This window comes from Ailuropoda melanoleuca, chromosome 2, assembly GCF_002007445.2.
Source record: "Ailuropoda melanoleuca isolate Jingjing chromosome 2, ASM200744v2, whole genome shotgun sequence".
Classification (NCBI taxonomy): Eukaryota; Metazoa; Chordata; class Mammalia; order Carnivora; family Ursidae; genus Ailuropoda; species Ailuropoda melanoleuca.
Genome location: NC_048219.1, coordinates 16795020 through 16815363, shown reverse-complemented (window position 1 = coordinate 16815363; position 20344 = coordinate 16795020). Strand labels below are relative to the sequence as shown.

Below are 20344 nucleotides of genomic sequence, written 5' to 3'. Positions count from 1 at the left end.
AGTGCAGCTCATCTGTCAGGCTGAGCACGGTACGAATGCCTGGAGGTCGTAACCCTCCTTTTGCATGCCCAACACCAGAAAAAGCTGTTGCCTGCCTACCTGGGTCAGACCTCCAGCAACCTTTGCTATCCATGCGGTCACTGAGTGAGATCAAATGGAAAAAGCCCTGAGCAGTGAAACAGTTGTGAATGGATATAAGGCCCATGCATTTCATCCTGTTTATTGCATGATATTACATGCGTTTACTGCATGCCTTGTATTCCCAGTTATCAGTTTGCTGAGCCAAGCACGGCAGCTGCGGGGAGCGGCCCCGGCCGGCAGACACACATTTCCAGATGCCACCATTTCCCTTTCTCTTGCTGAGGGCACGGCTTGTTTATCTGGTTGCATAGGACAGAAGGATAAATATGGGCGGGTGGTCAGACCCACCGACAGCGATGAGGAGTCAGTGACTGTCGCCAGGAAGGGAGGGCATGCGGGAAGAGGCTAAGGAGAAATGCACGGCGGTCAGTCTTGGTTTGGGCCGTGCAAGTCAGCACATTTGTGCATGGTTTTCTAACCATGGTTCACGGTTTTCACCCGTTCTGGAAAAATCCCTAAGAAACAGGAAAAGAGGCAGCATAGCAAGAGCACAGAATTTTGGAGTCAAATGGGTTTGAATCTGGTTTTTCTACTGTGGAGCAGGACATTGGCTCTTCCCTTCCAACTATTATAGAGATCAGGCATGGACATCCACATTTAGGACAGTGTCTGCCACATAAACACGCAGCAACAGGGACCTGTTGGCGTTACTACAAAAGAATTTCCTGATTTGCTTAGTCTGTTCTGTGCTTGTCCACTAAACCTCCTCCCAGAAAGTGTTCTGTAGGTGATGGAGTATTTACTTCAGAGCTGTGCTTTTTCCTGAGAAATCTACACCCTGCAATCGTGGAGGGAGGACGTTGTGTTCTCACTGCTTTCAAGGCCTAAGGAAAGTGCCTGGTTATGGCCACGAGTGTGAATCTTTCCCTGTGTTCCCAGAGGCAAGGGGAGCCCACCAGCCTGCTGAAGGTACAAAGCTTGACACACCTTTTGAAAAATGGGTTTTTCATTTATTATAAAAATAATTCTGTTTTGAGGAAAAATTGGGGGAAAAAAGCCAACTAAAACCATCACAGTTGTATAACTCAGATAAACACTAATATTTTGGTGAATTCATTTCTAGGCTTTTTTCTGAGGATATACACATATAGCTGTTTACATATTATAGATATTTTTACAAAATTGGGATCATACTGTCTTATATAAATTACTTTGAAATGTGCTTTTCCCACTTTATTATGCAGTACAAATTTTCCTGTTAATAAATATTTTTTGAAAACATGGCTCTCTAGGTTTTTAACCCCAGAAGCCTACGAGACTCCCTGTTCGCAACTAAAAAGTAGGTCCCTACTGCCTTCCCAGGAGGGTTGCTGCCGGCTGCTGTGACCAGGCCGAGAGCCCACAGCGTCTGAAGGCACACGTGCTGTCAGGGAGGGGCCTTCAGCAGCCACGGCCCTGACCTCAGGGCCACAGCCCGAAGGAGTCCACACACCAGCAAAACCCAGCTGTGTTTGCCACAGCAGAGTAACGTGCACACAGACCAGGAGGCCACCCTGGACGGGAGCCAGGCAGACCGAAGAAGGCACTCTGTCCTTTGGGCCACAGCAAAGGCCGCATGGCACCCTTGAATCCAATTCCGACACGGCAGAGCCTTCCCACGTGACAGAGGTCTGGGGTGCTGTGACAGCCAAACCAGGCAGCTGGGCCACTGTTCCTCAGGCTCTGGGGCCCCTCCTGCCTGGCAGAGAAGAGCCCAGTTTCCTTGGGTCATCCCAAAGGATCTAGGCTAATTATAGGAACCATGGCTGTGTCTTCCCCCAGGGCCTTGGGCCCCCTACCATAGACTGAGGCTAGAGCCCAGTAAATCTCCCAGGACCCCATTAAACTAGGAGGAGGCAGGCTGAGCTAGCTATCCCAGCTCTGCCATATTCTGGGTGACTGGGTGACCTTTACAGCATGTCATCCGGGCCTTGGTTCCCTCTGTATCGGGTTCCGCTGTGGATAAAGTGATAACACCTGTGGACACTCTGGAGAGCACTGGGAGAGGCCCTGGTGTCCAGTGGGTGCTACCAGGGATGAACAGAAAGCAACAAGGTCATTGTCACAGAAGTCAGTCCTCTCTTGGGAGGTGGCCATGCTATGCCCTTTATAGACATCCCTTCCTGGTGATTGACCTGTGATGGCCAGAGTTTGCCCTCAGAGTGGAGGCCTGTGCTTTGAGGGAAGGTCTCTTTTGGGAACTCCATAGGGTCAAGGGTAACCATGTGGTACACCCTAGTCACAAGGAGACAGAAGCCCTAAGCAGGAGCTCAGCCAAGGGCTGGCAGTCTGTCGGGAGCACAGAAGCCAGAGGCAGGGCCAGAATGCCATCATCCCTCACAGGAGCGCTCCTGGGCTCACCAGGGCAGGAGGCACCAGGCTTCTCCGGCACCTGGCTTGTCCAGATCTCAAGATGAAAAAGCCCAGCCCAGTGGATTCTGAACAGTCCCAGTAACCCAGCCACAGACAGGTGTCTAGTGGCCATGGGGCTCAGTGCCTGCTCGGGGCTTTCAGCAAGTGAGCGATTCATGAAGGCCACCTGTCTGAGCAGTATGTGGAGAGGGACTGGCAAGAGAAGCCAGCCTGACTTGAGCTCCAAGCAGCGGCTGCATTAGGAGGACCAGAGCTCAGCACGGGGTCGGACCATGTGTTTCAGCCATCAGCAAACTCTTCCTGCAAAGTCAGTATTTTAGGCTTTGAGGCTGTGTTGGTTCATTTTATGTGTCAACTTGGCTAGGCTGTGATAGCCAGTTTTTGCTCAAACACCAGTCTAGATGTTGCTGAGAAGGTACTTTTCAGATGTGATTAATGTCTAAAGCAGAAGACTAGAAGTAGCACAGATTACCCTCCATAATGTGGGTGGGCCTCATCCAATGAGTGGAAAGCCTTTAAGAGAGAGAAGACAGACTGCACGATGGAGGAGGAATTCTGCCTCCAGACAGCCCTCGGACTCGAACTGCAACATCAACTCTTCCCTGGTTCTCCAGCCTGCTGGCCCTGCACAGTTCCGACTTGCCAGCCCCGACAACCACAGAGCCGAGTCCTTTACATAAATCTCTCTCCATATACGTATTTACACCCGTCCTACTGGTTCTGTTTCTCTGGAAAGCGCTGACATAGGGACCATACAGGGTCTGTCCCAGCAGTAGGGAGGCAGCCACACATAATATGTAAACGGATGGATGTGGCTGTGTTCTGGGAACTTTATTCACAAAGAAGCGGCAGGCTCATCAGGCCCACGGAGCCGGGTGACCTCCCGCCTCCAGACAAGCAAGCACAGTCCCTGGCACAGAGAAGGCACTCTGAGCCGTACAACAGCATTTACGAACTCTGCAGAATGGGGGCGCCCGGCTAGCGCAGTCAGAGCGTGCCACTCTCGATCTCAGGGTCAGGAGTTCAAGCCCCACCCTAGGCGTACAGGTTACTTAAAAAAAAAAATTCTGTAGAACGAATATGAAGAAACGAATCACTGGGAGTGATGAAGTACACTTGCTGCCTCAGAGACCGGCGGCAGGAGGTCAGGGGTAGAGGCAGCAGAAGACGGGCACTTCAGGATTTCTGATTTCCACTGTCCTGCCAGTGGTCTGGCAAGGGTACCTGGCTTGAAGACACAACACCTGGCATCTTGGGGAATTCCACCCAAGGGAGAAAATAAAAGCTATGCCCTGTCCCTCTGCCAGCCTAGTTCAGCAGGACAGCTTAGCCACAGACGCAATCTCTGACAAGTCCCAGGAACTAGCTGGACTCGGCGGTACAAGAACTAGGATTTATTTTACCAGGAGCCCCACTGGTGGGCCCAGGAGAAGCTGTGGCAGCAAAGGCCTGGAAAAGGCCACGTGCAGCCCGTCCACAGTGGGGAAGGCGGCGCCTCTGCAAGCTCCCGGGCCCACGGCCACACCTGGGAATGAGCCAGAGGGAGCCCAGGCCATGTCTGCGGAAGAGCTGCTCCAAGCTGACCCCAAGAAGGGCCATGACACACACCCCTGCGCCACAAAGAGGGACACCCTCACGTGCTGGCTCCCAGGCAGACGGCTCCCAGATACGCAGGGGCGGTGCAGAGACAGCCTGCGTGGACTCACACGTATTCCCCGCAGTCAGCAATGATCACCTTCTGCTTTGGTTTCCCGTCCTTGCTGCCCTGGGCCTTTGTGGGGACAGAGGAAGAGGAGAAAGCAGGGAGGGTGGAGAGTAAGGAGCGGCTCAGGGACACCCTCCCCAGGTGCTCCCCCCCCCCCAAGCAGCCTCGGCCCCTCTCTCCGGGCCACACAGCGCCCACTCCAGCTCTCCCGCGGGGCTGTGCACCCAGGGCCGGGCAGCCCCCCACCTCAATCTGCCGCAGAACGTCCAGGCCTTCTGTGACCTCCCCAAACACCACGTGCTTGCCATCCAGCCAATCGGTCTTGTCGCACGTCAGGAAGAACTGGGAGCCGTTGGTGTTGGGGCCGGAGTTGGCCATGGAGAGCAGGCCTGCGGGAAGGAAGGCGCATGTCAGCCCCTGCCCCTGGCCCCCGGAGGGCCGTCTGTGCAGGAGAGGGAGCAGTGGAAATGCTGCCGAAGATGACCCAGGATGCAGGCCCAGGATGCAGAACTGGCACTGGCAAGACGGATGCTGTTGGCATCTGTGGTGAGAGTGGCTTCAGTGAGAGGTGGGGCTCGAGGTCTGGCTGCAGGGGACAGATAACAAAAGGCAGGAGTCTACACAACTTTCCAACAAGTTTTCCCTACAAGGGGCTTAGAGGCACGGATGACAGCTCACACCAGTCAGAGAATGATTTTTTTTTTAAGATCGATACCACATGCTGTTCTGCTGCTAGACTGATCAAGCAGAGCAGAGGCCGTGGACACAGGCAGCAGGGGGCAGCTACGGCAGCCATGCTTCCAGGGAGGAGAGAGGGGATGGGGTCCAGGCCACGAGCAGAGCGGCCGGCCGCAGGGAGACAGCTCAGGCCCTGTCCTCGGAGGGAAGGCAGTGCGGGCATGTGGGGGGACGCAGGAGGCCATGCATCAGCTCGGAGGGCAACGTGGAGGCTTTGGGAGCGAAGGGAGGGAGCAACCGGCGTGTGTGACAGGGATGAAGCATGATTAACTGAGGGACCCTAGTCACGCTGCCCAGGCACCTGAAGAAGTGTAGTCCTAGATTTCAAGATGACCACTCAGCACAGTCACTGTCTTTCTCTAGTTGCTGGGTGACCGACCACTCACAGAAATACATCTGACAGAAACGGGGCAGCGGGGTTGAGGGACTCAGCTCACCACAGCGGGCCCCAGAACCGGCCAGAACACAGTGGGTATGCACAGGGTGGGGGTGGGAGTGGACGGATGGAAGCCGCTTCCCCGACTCCGGCCAGGCCACTCGCTGGCTCTGGGTCACCGGCCGGCTCGCCTGCAGACCCGAGCCCCCCGCGCCCACTGCGCTCACCGCCGTGCCCCATCGGCTCCCACCTGGTCCCGTGTGTTTGAGAATAAAGTTCTCATCGTCGAACTTCTTCCCGTAGATGGACTTGCCCCCTGTGCCGTTGTGGTTCGTGAAATCGCCGCCCTGGCACATGAACTGGGGGATGATGCGGTGGAAGCTACTCCCCTTAAAGCCAAAACCCTTCTCGTGGGTGCACAGGCATCGGAAGTTCTCTGGCGGGGAGAAAGGAAAAGGTGCGGAGGTCAGAAAACAAAACCTGTTCCTCGGCCGTGGGTGAGCTCTGCCTCGTGTTCCACGGGAGACGTGCAAGGGAGCCAGCAAAGCCGCTAGCGAGATGCCAGGGGCCGTGGGGCCCCATGGACAGTCCCAGCTGAGCTGCTTCGACCACATGAAGATGGGCTCTGGGATGGGCCGTGCAGTGGGCGTGGGGCCGGGGTTAGGAGCTGGGGGGCGGCATCAGGAAAACCATAGGTGGTGCAGCGTGGCAAGCACCTCTGGCACACTCGTGGCCATCGGGATGGGCATCCGATACTAGTCAGGGCAGTGGCTGCCCATGACAGCTACCCCTTCCCACCACTCCTAGCCCATGTACTCTAATAACACAGGCCTCTGAGGAAACAACAAAGCAAAAACACCCCTCCCCCCGAAAAACAAAACCTCTGTAGCTAGATTCTGATAAACTATATTTGTTTGGTGTTTGTAAAATATGTCATGTATTCCAAACCTTTGTGATCCTCACATTGTGAAGGTCTAGAGGGACTCTGGTGAAGAAGGAAAACTGACCACCTGCAGTCCAGCTCCGCCCCACTCTTCGTGGAGGGCAAATGCCTTTTTTTTTTTTTTAAACAAAAACCAAATAGGATCTTGGAAGAAAACACAGGGGCAAATCTTCAAGAACCTGGATGTGGCAACAGTTTCTTAAATACGATACCCAAAGCACAGATTACAAAAGAGAAAACATAAATGACCTCATCCAAACTAAAAACCTTTGTGCATCCAAGGACCCTCAACAGACTGAAAAGGCGACCCACAGAACAGGAGGAAGTATTTGCAAATCTCGTCTGGTGAAGAGTTCAACACCCTGAATACGTAATAAACTCCTGCAACTCATAACAGAAAGACAAACAACCCAGTTGACAAATAGGTAAAAGGCATTTCTCCAAAGATCTATAAATGACCCGTAAGCTCCGCACCGTGAGCCATCAGGGAAACGCAAATCCCAACCAGATGAGGGGCCGCTTCGCACCCACTAGGACGGCAAAATCAACAGAAAGTGATGAGTGCCGGCAGGAACACAGAGAAACGGGACCCTCATACCTTGGAGGTGGGAATGTAACGTGGTGCAGCCACTGCAGAAAAGAGTTTGGCAATTTCTCAAAAAGGTAAACACGGAATTGCCATGTGAGTGCACTTCCACCCCGAGGTATATACACAAAAGACCTGACAACGGGCATTAGAACACATACTTGTCCACGAACGTCCACGGCAGCACTATTCACGACAGCGCGAGTGGAAACAATGCTCATATCCATCAAAAAATGAACAAACAGCACGTCGCATATCCAGACAATGGGATATTATTCAGCCACAGAAAGGGATGGAACCCCAACACATACTGTAACATGATGAACCCCGAAAACGTGCCAAGTAAAAAAAGCCAGTTACAAAGGAAGGGACCACATATGTATGATTCTATTTACAGGACATGTCCAGACCAGGCAAATCCAGAGACAGTAGATTAAGGCCACCAGGGGCGGGAGGGAGGGACTCAGAGAACGAGGAGCGGGTTAATGCGTTCAGCAGTTCGGTATTTTGAAGACAGCGGTGATGGTGGTACAACACTGTGAATGCAATCAATGCCACTGAACCGTACACTTAAAAATGGTTAAAAAGGCCAAAAAAAAAAAAAAAAAGAGAGAGACAAAGAGGGGAGACAACAGCAACATTAAAGTTTTGAAAGCTAGAAAACAAACAGATGAAGCACACCTGTCGTAGGAGACTTCAGAAAGCTGAATCTCGGTCCCTGCGCCCCGAGGCTTATAGCAGCAGCGACAACAGCCAAATTACGGAAGGGGCCCAGACGTCCACCGATTGATGAATGGATAAAGAAGATGTGGTGTGTGTACACAATGAGTATTACTCAGCCACAGAACAGAATGGAACCTTGCAGTTGCAACAATGTGGATGGAACTAGACTGTATTATGCTAAGTGGGATAAGTCCGTCGAAGACAAAAGCACATGATTTCTCTCATATGTGGAATTTAAGAAATAGAACAGGGGTGCCTGGGTGGCTTAATCGTTAAGCGGCCACCTTCAGCTCAGGTCATGGTCCCAGGGTCCTGGGACCGAGCCCCGCATTGGGCTCCCTGCTCAGCAGGGAGACTGCTTCTCCCTCTCCCCGATTGTGCTCTCTCTCTCTCTGTCAAATAAATAACTAAAAATCTTTAAAAGCAACAACAAAAAGGAACAAAACAGATGACCATAGGGGAAAGAAAAAAGAGAGGGAGGTAAACCACTAGTGAGGAATCACTAAATTCTACTCCCAAACTATTATTATACAATATGATAACTAACTAGAATTTAAATAAAAACTTGAAACATTTAAAAAAAAAAAAAAGAAAAAGAAAGCTGAATCTTAAGCTGGTAGAGCTGAGAAGCAATTCGCTTTATGTTGCAGAAATGCCAAAAGCTCAGGTACAAGTGCAAAGGTAGTTCTAAAAACAGCAAAGTTGGTTGAAAGGCCATTTAAGAAAATAGCCAACCCCCAGATCCTCCCTCCACCTCCGCAGGCAGCCGGCTGGAGGTCTGCTCTCTGGTAGGTTAAAGCAGAGGTCTCTGGACTGGGATATACTAGACGTGGCCGGGGGCTGAGGTACCGTAACGACAAAGACAGATGAGATGAAAGTGTATATACTGCCCCCATCTCCCGCCACCATGATGGCTAGTAACTGGACGTAGCGCCTCCAGCAGGAGATGAGACTCTTCTCGGGCGACTCCAAGCTGTCCGAGAGAATATAAGTCGGGTAATGGACATCCAGGCTCTGACAGAGAAAGACCCCAACTGAATCACCCCACAGTGGAAGCTGCAGCCAACAAGCTGTAGCAATGCCTAGGAAGTTTCCAAGCACATTGTTAGGGCCCCATTCTTACATATAAATATAAGGAAGGCATCCCATGTGAAAAGCAAAGACCAAAACAAACAGACCAAACACAAAGCAAAATATAGTAACTCAGGAAAAAGTGACTTGAGACATAAACTACAGGAAGAAAAAACTTTAGTAATGTCCCCAGAAAGAGGAAATGATATTACCTCTGGGAAATAAACAGAGTGCTACAGAAAAAGAACACTTACGAAGGTTCCAGAAAGAAGACAGAAATCAGAGGGGACAAAAGCGAAGAAATAACTGAAAGAAATTTTCCCAACCACAAGATAAAACACTGTCCTGTGGGTGTGGTACAGAGTAATGGCCCCCTAAAGACATCCATGCAGTCCCTGGAAGCTGAGAATGTGTTATGGCAAAAGAGCCTTTGCAGATGTGACTAGGGTTATGGACGGACCTCGAGATGGGGAAAGCAGCCCAATTATCCAGATGAGCCTAAGATAATCATGAGCCTGTGACAGAGCTTTTCCCAGCTGAGGTTAGAGAGATTCAAAATGTGGGAAGGACTGGATCCATCACTGTTGGCTCTGAAGATGGAGGAATGGGGGCCGTGAGCCTCCAGAAGCTGGGAATAGCCCTCAGCTGACAGCAGCAAGGAAATGGGGTAGGTCGGTTCTACAGATGCAGGGAACTGAATTCTGCCGAAAACCTGAATATCTGGAAACCTCCTCCCCTGGGGCTTCCGGTCAGGAAGGCAAGGACCTGGCCACCACCTTCATGGTAGCCCAAAGGATGTCTGGCCTACAGAATGGGAGACAGTAAATTTGTGTGGTCATAAGCCACTAAGTGTGTAGTAATCTGTGACAACAGCAAGAGGAAACTAATACAGTGGGGCCCACTGAATATCCAGATCCATGTAAGATCCATCCAAAAGCATATGGTTTCAGAACACAGGACAGATACCCTACAAGCCTCTAGACAGGGCAGTCGAACAGCTCTTAAGCACTTGGCTAGTGTAACCAAGTAAATGAATTTTAATTTTATTTAATTTCAATTTAAATAGTCACATATGGCTAGTAGCTACTATACTGGACAGCTCAGGACTAGAGAAGAGAAGTTTTATATAAAGGATCAAGAATCAGAATGACATTAGACTTCTCTAGAATTCTATACCCTAACTATCCATCAAGTGGGAAGGTACATATGCGGAAGGATGTTTTCTACTAAAATGAGGGACTACACCAAAAAAGACGACAACCGCGAGTCCAACCTAAGAGGTGAACACAGGAAACCCCACGACACTCGCTGGTGCAGTGAGCCTGGAAAGCCATGGTCCAGGCTGGGGAGAGTCAGAAGGCTCCAAGGAGAAACTTCCACAGGAGAGGGAAACTGACAGAGTATCTGGTGTGTGTGAACATGATGAGAGATTTACACAGGCAGCAGAATTAGGGGGAACATTGGGAATACAGTCACAGAAGACAAAGCCTGTGTGAAAACAAGACAATTACAAATCCCAGGAAAGCAAAATGCTGTGCATGAAAGGCGGTTACTAAGTACGATGCTTACATAGTCACAATACCCTACGGCCTAACCAAGCTTATGGTAACTACCTGAGGAAGATGAAGGGGCAGTGAAAGGATTGAAAAAGCCGATTCCTTATCTCAAGTGAGAAGCCAACAAATGTTTAGAACAAAAAAACCCAGAAGTAGCAACATAAATCTCTTCTCTACCAAAATGGAGGTAAAAACCCAAAGAACCAGCTCGGCGTTGAAACGGGCTGCCTGCGAGGAGCAGCAGATGGTGCTGGTGGGGCGCTGAGGTCCGGGGCCAGGACCGGGGGCCAGGGGACTGCTGTTTTTCAAAACAAGCTTTGTGAAATGAACTTTTTAAGCTGTATGTCTACAGAATAAAATTTAGTTAAAAAAGAAAGAATGAATAGAAGTCAGTATTTACACTAGAAAGACTCAAGAAACTGTTCGTGAACAGCAGTTACTTCTGGAAAGTAGAACTGGACGTGGAAAGGAGGGAAAAGATGGACCTTTTCTACCGACTTCCCTCAGTATGGTTCGAATATGTGTGTACGGTTTTTTGTTTTGTTTTGCCACGAATACATGTTTCCTTGTATTTAAAAAAAAAAAAAAAAAAGTAAAGCAGCACCTGTAAAGCTTCAAAGGTGCCTGGTCGCATTCATCTGTTACTAGACCCCAGGATCTGAGATACCTCAAATCAAATCAGGTCAGCAACAGTGTCAAGGGCACAAGGACGGAGGCAGTGAGCCCCTTGGGAAGGCCCACTGCTCAGCCCCCAGCGTCCCGCCCGGCGTCCCGCTCACCTGCTGTCATGGGAACAACGTCGGAACGCAGCAGCATCTGGATGCGGCCGGCCGGCTTGTTGCCGATCTTGATGTCCATGTACACCTGAGGGTTGGACCGGGCCTTCTTTGCCGCGGGCTCGCCCTGCGCGCGGGAGAGATCATGAGGTCGGCGAGCACTCCGGCTCCCCAAGCAGAGCGCGCGTACTCTGCACACGCACCGGGAGCCCAAGTGCAGGAGCTGCAGCGAGGGGCCGCCCGGGAAGGCCCTGGGCCACGGAAGGGGCGGCAGAACGCAGGGGCCAGCCGGACCCCCAGGGACGGGACCCCCGAGCACCGGCTACCTCAGCCCCGCCCCGCAGGCTCGGGACCTCGTCCCACTCACCCTCAGACGCGCCAGCTCGCTGCACCCTGGCCTGCGGTCACAGACCCACACCTCCCTGCCCGCAGTGTGCGGCTCTCCACACCCACAAACCCACCTCACTCCAGTCAGACAGCACCTCCTTCTACGCTCGGCCCCGCGGACCCCCAGGCTGGCGACAACGGAAGCCAGGGCAGCCCTCTGGCGCGCTCAGAAGACAGTGGGGGAGGGAGGGACCCTGATTTCTACCCCAAGGAGAGAAGGCTAAGAAGAGGATAAGGAGACATTTGCAGGCATCACGTGTTCCAAAGAGAAAAGTCAAATGTTCATAACTGGTTTGGGATTGTTTAGCCGACGTGTGCTGAGGTCCGGCGCTGAGGGCAGGCTTGCTATTGTCTACCGCCAGCAACAGCAGCAGCAAACATGCACAGGGCACTTGCCGTGGGCAGGGGGCTATTCTCGCTTATGGTAGCTCATCAACTCTTTACAACCACCCTGACGATCAAGCCGTACCACTATTTATCCCCATTTTATAGGTGGGGAAACGGAGATATAGGGAAGTGCAGTCACTTGTCCAAACCAAGAGGGCGGTAAGTAGTGAGGCTGGAATTCGAGCCTAAATCATCCCACCCCAGCCCCGAGCCCGAGCCCGTGCTCCAAACCGCATTCCTCCACCTCGCTTTTTAATTAGTAAGATGCTGAATACAAGGCCCCTACCCTCACAGAACCCCTGCCTAGATAGGGAACAGGTAATAAACACTTACGCCGTCTGCACACAAGCAAGGAGTGCAGGGAAACAGACTGGGTTTCCAGAGGGTGGAACGAGATGGCGAGGTGGGGGGGACAGGAGCTAGGGAACATCCCTCAACTTATCCCTCGGAGGGCGATGGGAGCCACTGAAAGGTTAGCAGGAGTCAGGGGATCAGTCTGCGAACAGATCATCCCCGCGGTCCTGATGAAGGGACTAGAGAGCACTGCACTGGAGACTAGTTTGCGAGCTTCGGCAAGTATGTGCAGGAGAGGCTGCTGGGGGCAGTGGGACAAACGGGGGAGGGGGACTCAGGAAGGTTTGAGAGGAAAACTTAGCAGCACGTGAGACGTGCTGGCTCTGTGTTAAAGAGGGGCTCTCTGACTGTGAAGGCCATGTGTGTGCTCTGCTTTGCAACCGAACTTCCGGCGTGGGTCGGTGTGTGCGGATGGATGGTGGCAAATCAACGAGATGGAGAGCAAGCTGAGAGAGAGGAGGGCACCCATTCCGGGCAACTCGAAGTTGCCTGGGACACGTAAGCCCGAAATGTCTGCAGCCTGACACTAGGAACAGAGGCCAGGAAAAGCGACAGCACAGGAGAGGCTGCCAAAAATCCATGACTGCTACTGTTTCGGCCAAGAGGAGAAGGGAGAGTGATGCCCTGAGCCAAGAAAGAAATCCAAAGAACAATGCTCACAGAAGCCCAAGGAGCCAGCCAGAGAAGGATGCCCAGAGTCAGGAGAGAGTGCCGGCAGGCTGCTCTGGGGAGGGAGAGCCTCGAACCTGCGTGCAGACTGAGGGAAGGTGCCAGCACCCCGGCCTGCGTCCCCTGCATCGGGGCAGGGACAAGGAGACCGTGAGCCTGTGCAAAGCGCTTTAGTGAAGGAGGCGCTGGGCAGGAGGGTTAAACAGGAACACTCACTGGCCTTCCTCACCTCAGGCAACCCCAACCCGGGACTGGGGGGGACTGGGCAGGACTGGGCAGAACTGGGCAGGAACGGAGCCACTCGTTACACAGAGCACACAGGTGAGAGACCTAGAGCTTCTTTCACTCACTCAATACCACCTTTACCACAAAACTAAGACTTCGTTTTTCATTCTTTCTGCTTTTGTATACATATTTGCAAATTTCCACAAAAATTAAAAAAAAACCCAGTCCCCTGTGGAAAGTGCCAGCCCCACCCGGGGAAGCACATGCCTTCGATCTCACCTCCTGGGTTTCCACTTTGGGGGGCTCCGACCCTTCTTCCTCCTTATTCTCTTCAAGAGTCTTCCCAGAAAACTTCTTCAACCAGTCATCATCTGACCACACTGAAAGGAAAAGAATGGAACACGTGCTAAGAAATTCAAGCTGTCGGCCAACTGCTCACTAGCTGCTTTGGTCAGCGAACTGGAGCATGCTCAGCGGCCCTCTCAGCCAGAGGCTTCGGCTGAGGGAACTCCCAAGTATAAAGTTTCCACTGGGAATGTCAGCCCTGAAGTCCAGCTCTTCACAAGGCTAAGTTCCGCCAAGATGGAAGGAGTAGCCTTGCCAGTTCCAGCCCTTGATGGGAACATCTCGGGAACGAAGTGCTGAGGAAACTGGGAAAGAGAAGAGATCAGGCAGGGTTTCTCTCATAATGCAAACAATTACTCTGAGAAGCTCAAACTCTTTCTTATTCCTCACAAAGGTGGCTCATGCCCTCTGCCAACATGAGCCATCCCCTACTCCTAGGCACCCAGAGCGGCGCTCAGCACCTGCTTCCAAGTAAATAGGGATAAAAATGCAACTAAGGCCACACTGGAGGGCGTGATGGGGAATCCGTGGTTGCCCCCACTCACCTGGTCTGGACGAGCCCTCCTTAATCCTCATTGGTTTTGCCAAATTCACACGAATTGTCCGTCCAAAGAGCTCAGATTCATTCTGAAAAGATTGAAAACCCAGCTGCTTTCATTCTGTCAGGTTAAGGGAGTCAGACAGTTTTGCATTTGTTCTGATACACCCAAGACACGCTCATGATTTATTCTCCCTTAATCCGTGAGCCCCTAACAGCAAGCTCTGTGCCCGCCGCACAGCAGCCCCGGGGTTGCAGGCAATTTCCCCCCACCACACACCTTTCTTTCATACTAGCAAAGACCTGTGCTCCTGAAAGTGACTCCAGGTCCAGAGTGCCTTGGGCTTACACGGATACAAGTAGCTTCCAAGTACTTGAGTTCACCTTCAAAAGCCAAGATCCGCTTTGAAATGGTGAGAAATGACCTCTGAGGACTGAGGAATATGTTTGGTGAATGGGTAACAGAACAGGAATAAAGAATTTTATCATCCAAAGATAACTGGTACCAGGAATAGTCACTTCACAGAAATCCATTCAGAGCAGTGAAGAAAATTTCACAGTAAAAAGTGAAGGAAAAAATAAAAAGGACTGGGACTTTATTGTGATGAAACTAAAAATAAGGGAAATTAATTTGGTATACATTTCAGGTTTAACTACGTACTAATTTGTAGAGCACAGATGTAACGGGTGCCAGTTAATTTGCAGTGTTTTTTCCAAAAAAATTCTATCAACACTATGATAGGACACCACTGCACTTCCTATCTGATGTGAAAATCACAAAGATCTCAAAGAGGGCACAAACGCCCCCGCGTTTCATCATTACTCCCAAAGACTCTCCAGGATATTCAGATCACTGGCATCAGTAGCATACCCTGCCATTGTCCTTACTGGAAGCTCTCCTCACTTGTAATTGGTCTGAAGCTTCGTGAAATTCTGCCTCTTCTGCAAAATAGGTGATTTCACTGTGCAACACAGTGTTTGCAACTGCTTATCCTAGACATGGGGCAGCCAGTGAGAGACTGGCCAATAACAAGGACTCGAATGTATATCACTGTGAAACGGGGAAGGACGCTTGAGTAAGGACCAATCGTATAAATGATCAATTCACAGTGAATCTTTTCACACGATGACAGCTGTTGCTTCCCCGTGCAACCCTGTCACTCTGGCAGTTCGGCAAACCAACAGATGCACAAGGACCCTCTGTGCCACCCAAAAGCAACTTCAGCCAGAGTGAGGATTCTCGGCCATACCATGTTGTCGATAGCCGCGGCGGCATCCTGCCGAGGAAAGACAAGGTCAAGTTTAGCTTCGTGGCGTCTGAACACACACTCAGCAACAGAAAAACAAAGTAAAACAAAACAGGGGAAAGTCACATCTATACCTCCTGCCTAGGTTGTATGTGTGTCTAACAAAGCGCGCTTCCTGGCTGAGTTTGGAGCTGGCGGTGCAGCAATCTGCCATCTAGGGAAAGGCCTAAGAAATACCCACCAACGCGGCCGGGCCAGAGCGCTCGGGGAGCAGAGCTGCAGGAGCTCGCGGAGCAAGAGGGGCACGGCTGTGCTGTTAACAGTCTACAATCTGATGAACTGTGGGAAGCTTTCCATCAAGCAGCACTTCCTGTCTCTGTGGAAGCATCAGCAAGAAGCCTAGAAACCTAACCAAACGGGAGACCAGCTGCCTTTGTAACCAGTAACAACAACTAAAATAAGCCAAAGACTAAACACAGGTAACACAGAATTTTCTCACCTCTGCCAACTCAAATTCAACAAAAGCAAATCCTCGGTGCTTTTCTGAAAAAAGGGAAAACAAAACCAAGTAATTACCATGGGGGTGCAATGGGAATAAACACGCTCACAAGGAAAATCAATCACGTGCCGTATCCTGACACTAGAAATTCTACCCAATCACTATTCTGGAACAAGGAATCTCCTACTTCGATTCTTCCCAGTTTAAACAACGTTTCAGGCAATATTGAACTTGTAGAAAACATGGCTAAATGATGAACTATACTTTTAACCCTTCAGGCAGTCAGTTCTTCTACCATAGCCAAATCAAAACCTTAACCTCTGCATACAGGGCAAGTAGAAACATGAAGTTATTTAACTTCTCAATTATTGAGCCCACAGTTTGAGCACCAACTGTGCATAAAGCATGAATCCTAAAACCTGGATTAGGATGCTCACTCCTTATCCTCCGAAAAATGCTGATCTCACTAGAAAGGCCAAGCACAACAGTGTTAATTTAATGAAACCAACTAACTTTAGAGAGCCAACATAACCTTATAGGCGTACCTCGTTTTACTGCACTTCGTTGCACCTCATAGATCTCACAGTTTTTTACAAAATGAAGGGACCCCTGCATCAGGCAATTCAGTTGGCACCAGACTGACTCACTTTATGTTTTCTGTCACATTTTGGTAATTCTCACAGTATTTCAAACTTTTTCATTACTATTATATTTGTTATGGTGATCTGTGATTGGCGTTTACAACTCGCCGACAGCTCATATGATGGTTAGCATTTTTAGTAATAAAGCATTTTTTAAAAGATTTTATTTATTTGAGAGAGTGTGCGTACAAGAGGGGGGAGGGGCACAGGGAGAAGGAGAAGCAGACTCCCTGCTGAGCCGAAGGCAGATGCTTAACTGACTGAGCCACCCAGGTGCCCCTAAAACATCTTTAAATTAAAGTGGTACTTTCTTTTTTTTGACATAATCCTATTGCACACCTAATAGACTGCAATATAGTTACCGTAACTTTTATTTGCACTGAGAAACCAAAAATTTCATTTGCCTCGTTTTATTGAGACACTGGTTTGGTTGTGGCGATCTGGAACCAAACCTCTAAAGTATGCCTGTATTGTTTTTTACAGATAAAGAGCCCGGGCCCTTGCTAATAATCAGGCAGGGTTGATGACAGATTTAGACCTAAAACTCCAATCTTAAAAATGACAACTAACTGGGATGTCTGGGTGGCTCAGTCGGTTAAACGCCCAACTTATGATTTTGGCTCAGGTCTTGATCCCATGGGTTGTGAGATCAGGCCCTGAGTGGGGCTCCTTGCTCAGCAGGGAGGCTGCTTGAGATTCTCTCCCTCTGACCCTCCCCCCACTCACACTTTCTCTAAAATAAACAAATCTTAAAAAAAAAAAAAAAAAGACAACAAAGGCAAGACAGAAAAACTGCACTGCATCTATGATACCAATTGAAGGAAATCTCCAGGAGAGCAGAGGCCAAAGCCCCTTGGCTGGGGCTGAGCTTCCCTGCTGCCTGATTAACATTACAGCTGCCAAGAAAGGGGCGGGGGGGGGGTACCCAGCAGGTGGTTTGAAACAACAGTCAGATCTCCATGTAGCTCAAAACCTATCTTCCTACTGGGCTATTGAAAATTTGTTATCTCATATTCAACAGATGAGACCCTCTGCAAAGTTATGTTATAGTTTATAACCACAAGCCTCAGAACATTTCTTCTGCATCAAGATCACTGTTCTGCTGCCCTAATGAGGGACCCTCTTGAACTTTCCTACATACCAACCATATTTAGAAGGCATATTTAGAATTTTTTCAAGTTCTCTTCCTCTTAGGATTCTGAACATGCCATGAAAAGGACTCACCTGTTTCATAATCCAGAGGAATCTGAATATCTGTGATGTCTCCAAAAGGGATAAAGGCAGCATGAAGAACTTTGTCGTCCACCTCCTCTGCCAACCCACCTGCAAAGATGCCAAGCGCCCTCTGAGCCACTGTCCTCCATTCTCTTGAGAAGTCCTTGCAGCCCAGTTAGCATGTGATAGCCAAGGACAGGAGTTGTTCCATCCAGTCCTTTGTGTACATGTTTCTCATTTGCTCCCTAACCCATACTTATGAAACACATCTCTTCACCCTTCTTGCAGACGCTCATCCCAGCGCCAGGATTACTGCAATCGTTTAACTGGCCTCCCTCTCCTCCACACAGCCAACTAGAGCGATCCTGGGAACATGCATATTTTAACCCATCGCTTCCCTGCTTAAACGCCTTCAAAGATTTCCCACTGTCCTCAGGATAAAGTACAAACTCCTTAGCAGCGTACACAAGGCTCTTTATAACCTGGGCCCTGCCAATCCCTTCACCCTCTTTTCTCTTTGCTTCCTCAGTTCTCTGGGTTTCCCGGAAGATGACCCCTTTGCTCCATGTGTAAGGCTATTTCACACCTTCGAGTTTTTGCTCTTGCTGCTCCCCTTCAGTAAACACAACTGCCCCTACTTTCGCTACAAAGCGCTCATCAAACTTCGCTGCGGAGGTTATTTTCACTTCTATCGGCTTAGTCTGGGAACTCCCTCCCTTAGGGCAGGCAGGGGCGAGGGCTGAGCCATCGCTGCAGTGAGGGTCTGTAAAATGAATGAGCGCGAGGATCTGGAGCCTCATAATATTCCTCTACCAACTCTTCCGGCCCAGCAGGTGAAGGGGTTCCCGTTAGAGCTCAGCCGGCTTGGAAGGTGCCGGAAAGACAGCTACGTCTGGGGCTAACTCCCCGAAGCAAAGCAATACCGCCATCGATCCGGCCTAGACAAAGGTTCGCCACTCTCCGCGACCGTGGACGCGTTCCTGCCCCACGCCGAGCCCCACTCCGGGCGGGTCAACCCCGATTCCGCCTAGCTCCGCGCCTGCTCACCCACGTACAGCACACGCTTGGTAGTAGCCATCTTGCTCGCGCGCTCACCCGCCGGAAGCCGGCATTCAGCCCGCCCCCTTCCCCACGGTCCCGCCCCTCCGACCCCCGCCTCCGCGTCTGGGCGCTCGCAGACCCCGCCCCCAGCTGTCAGTCAGCGTCGGGGCGGTGGGAGGTGCGGTTCCCTGAGTGAGTGCGCTGCAGCGCCCCCACGCGGTCGGTGCCGGGTGCTGTGGAAACCGGCCTGGGCCGAAGCGCCGGGCTCCGCGAATAGTAACCCTCGGTAAACTACGGGCCACCCTGCCCCACCCGCGTGCCCTTGGACAACCTAGCCGCTGTAGATGGTTTCTACATTTTTAAATAGATGGGGAGAATTTTTTTAAACAAGCGTATCTTGTCACAAGTGAAAATTTATGAAATCCAATTTTCAGTGTTTATAAAGTTTTATTGGAACACAGTCATACTCGTCTCTTTTAGTATTGTCTGTGGCTGCTTTCACACTACAAGATCTGGAGACCTACCTGAAGTATCTACCCCTGACTCTAGGAAAAAAGTTTGTGACTCTTGGAGTAGACCAATACATAAGTCACAGATTGCCATTTGTGGTAGAAGATAATGGGGCCACCTACTTTTCATAGAGCTGTGGGTTAAGACCTCTTTGAGGTCACATTTAAGCTGAAGCCTAGGGGCCCCTGGGTGGCTCAGTCGGTTAAGTGCGGGACTCTCGATTTAGGCTCAGGTCATGATCTCAGTGTGGGCAGCTGGAGTTCTGCTCTCCACCTCCCGCTCCTAGCTGGGCACAGCCTACTTGAGATTCTCTCTCCCCCCCCCGCCATACCCCCCCACCCCACCAACATGCGTGCACTCACGCTCTCTCTCTCTCTCTCAAAAAAATAAAATAAAGTCTCCTCTAAGCTGAAGCCTAAAGGAAGAAGAAGCAGGGAGAGGAGGAAGCAGGGAGAGGATTTGAGGGCAGACGCTTTTGCACACTCAAGGCATGGAAAGGCCAGAGGGTGCAGGGGAGGACCATGAGGTCAGGCAGGAAAGGTGGGCAGGGGCCACAGCAAGTGGGGCCCCATAAGCCATGTGAGGAATCTGGCAGCTTGGAGAAGCTACTGAAGGTTATAAAGGGGAGTTAGTGGTCACATTTTATATTCTAAGATAGGGCTCTGACCATTGTAGCCAGAAAGGATTGGGTGGAATCCTGGAGACCAGGTTAATGCAGTTGACTAAGAAAGAGTTGTGGCTTTTTCTCTCCAGTCCACCCTCCAGCTTTTTCCTAGGGTGATCCTTCTTTAAAATAAACCTAAACTCTCCAGAGCTCCCTTCTTAAACCCTGATGGATGCTGATAACAAGAGTCCTAGAGCCCTTGACAAGGGGCCATGGCTCTGTCAGGTCAACCCCAACCTCCATATTAATTCTGGCCCTTACCACATGCCTTTTCCCTCATCTCTGCCTCTGCTCCTCTGTTCTCTACTTCCGCCATCAGGAGTTACCCACCAGCCCTTGTCAGAGGTCTTAGTTAAGCTTCACTCACCCCCGCCCCTGCAGACAGAGGCCACAGCCCCCAAACCAGGAAGCCAACTGAAAAACACACCCTGTAACTATAGTCAGGTGTGTCTGCCTGTCCCACTTTGACACCAAAGCCTGAGCCTGTTGTGTTCCCAGAACCAAGCAGTATTTGATCTCACCAATTTCAGGCCAAACCAAGGAGATGCTCATAGAAATAAGGCTCTGAGATCTGATTATGGCATCTCTTTGGGTCCCTGGCACAATTCCAGACCAACAAGCTCAATCTCAAGAAGAATCTGCCAGGTATCCTTTA

General features: G+C 50.7%; 1 protein-coding gene across 1 annotated transcript; it reads right to left on the bottom strand.

The window, feature by feature from the left end:
- Positions 1-1069: 1069 nt before the first annotated feature.
- On the bottom strand, positions 1070-18611 carry PPIE (peptidylprolyl isomerase E). The gene is made up of 10 exons (XM_034649905.1): positions 18522-18611; positions 17484-17582; positions 15619-15662; positions 15123-15149; positions 13880-13961; positions 13269-13369; positions 10971-11094; positions 5563-5748; positions 4445-4587; positions 1070-4264 (listed from the first exon to the last, which is right to left on the bottom strand). Exons 1-10 carry the CDS (start codon positions 18550-18552, stop codon positions 4196-4198), a joined length of 906 nt encoding a protein of 301 aa, XP_034505796.1. The 5' UTR covers positions 18553-18611; the 3' UTR covers positions 1070-4195.
- Positions 18612-20344: the final 1733 nt, after the last annotated feature.

Excerpts from the sequence above, each read along its gene's own strand:
- PPIE (XM_034649905.1), bottom strand. The coding sequence starts at position 18,552 with ATGGCTACTACCAAGCGTGTGCTGTACGTGG. Across the intron at positions 15,150-15,618 it reads TTGAATTTGAGTTGGCAGAG|GATGCCGCCGCGGCTATCGA; the intron begins GTGAGAAAATTC and ends TTTCCTCGGCAG. Across the intron at positions 13,962-15,122 it reads CCGCGGCTATCGACAACATG|AATGAATCTGAGCTCTTTGG; the intron begins GTATGGCCGAGA and ends CAATCTTTTCAG.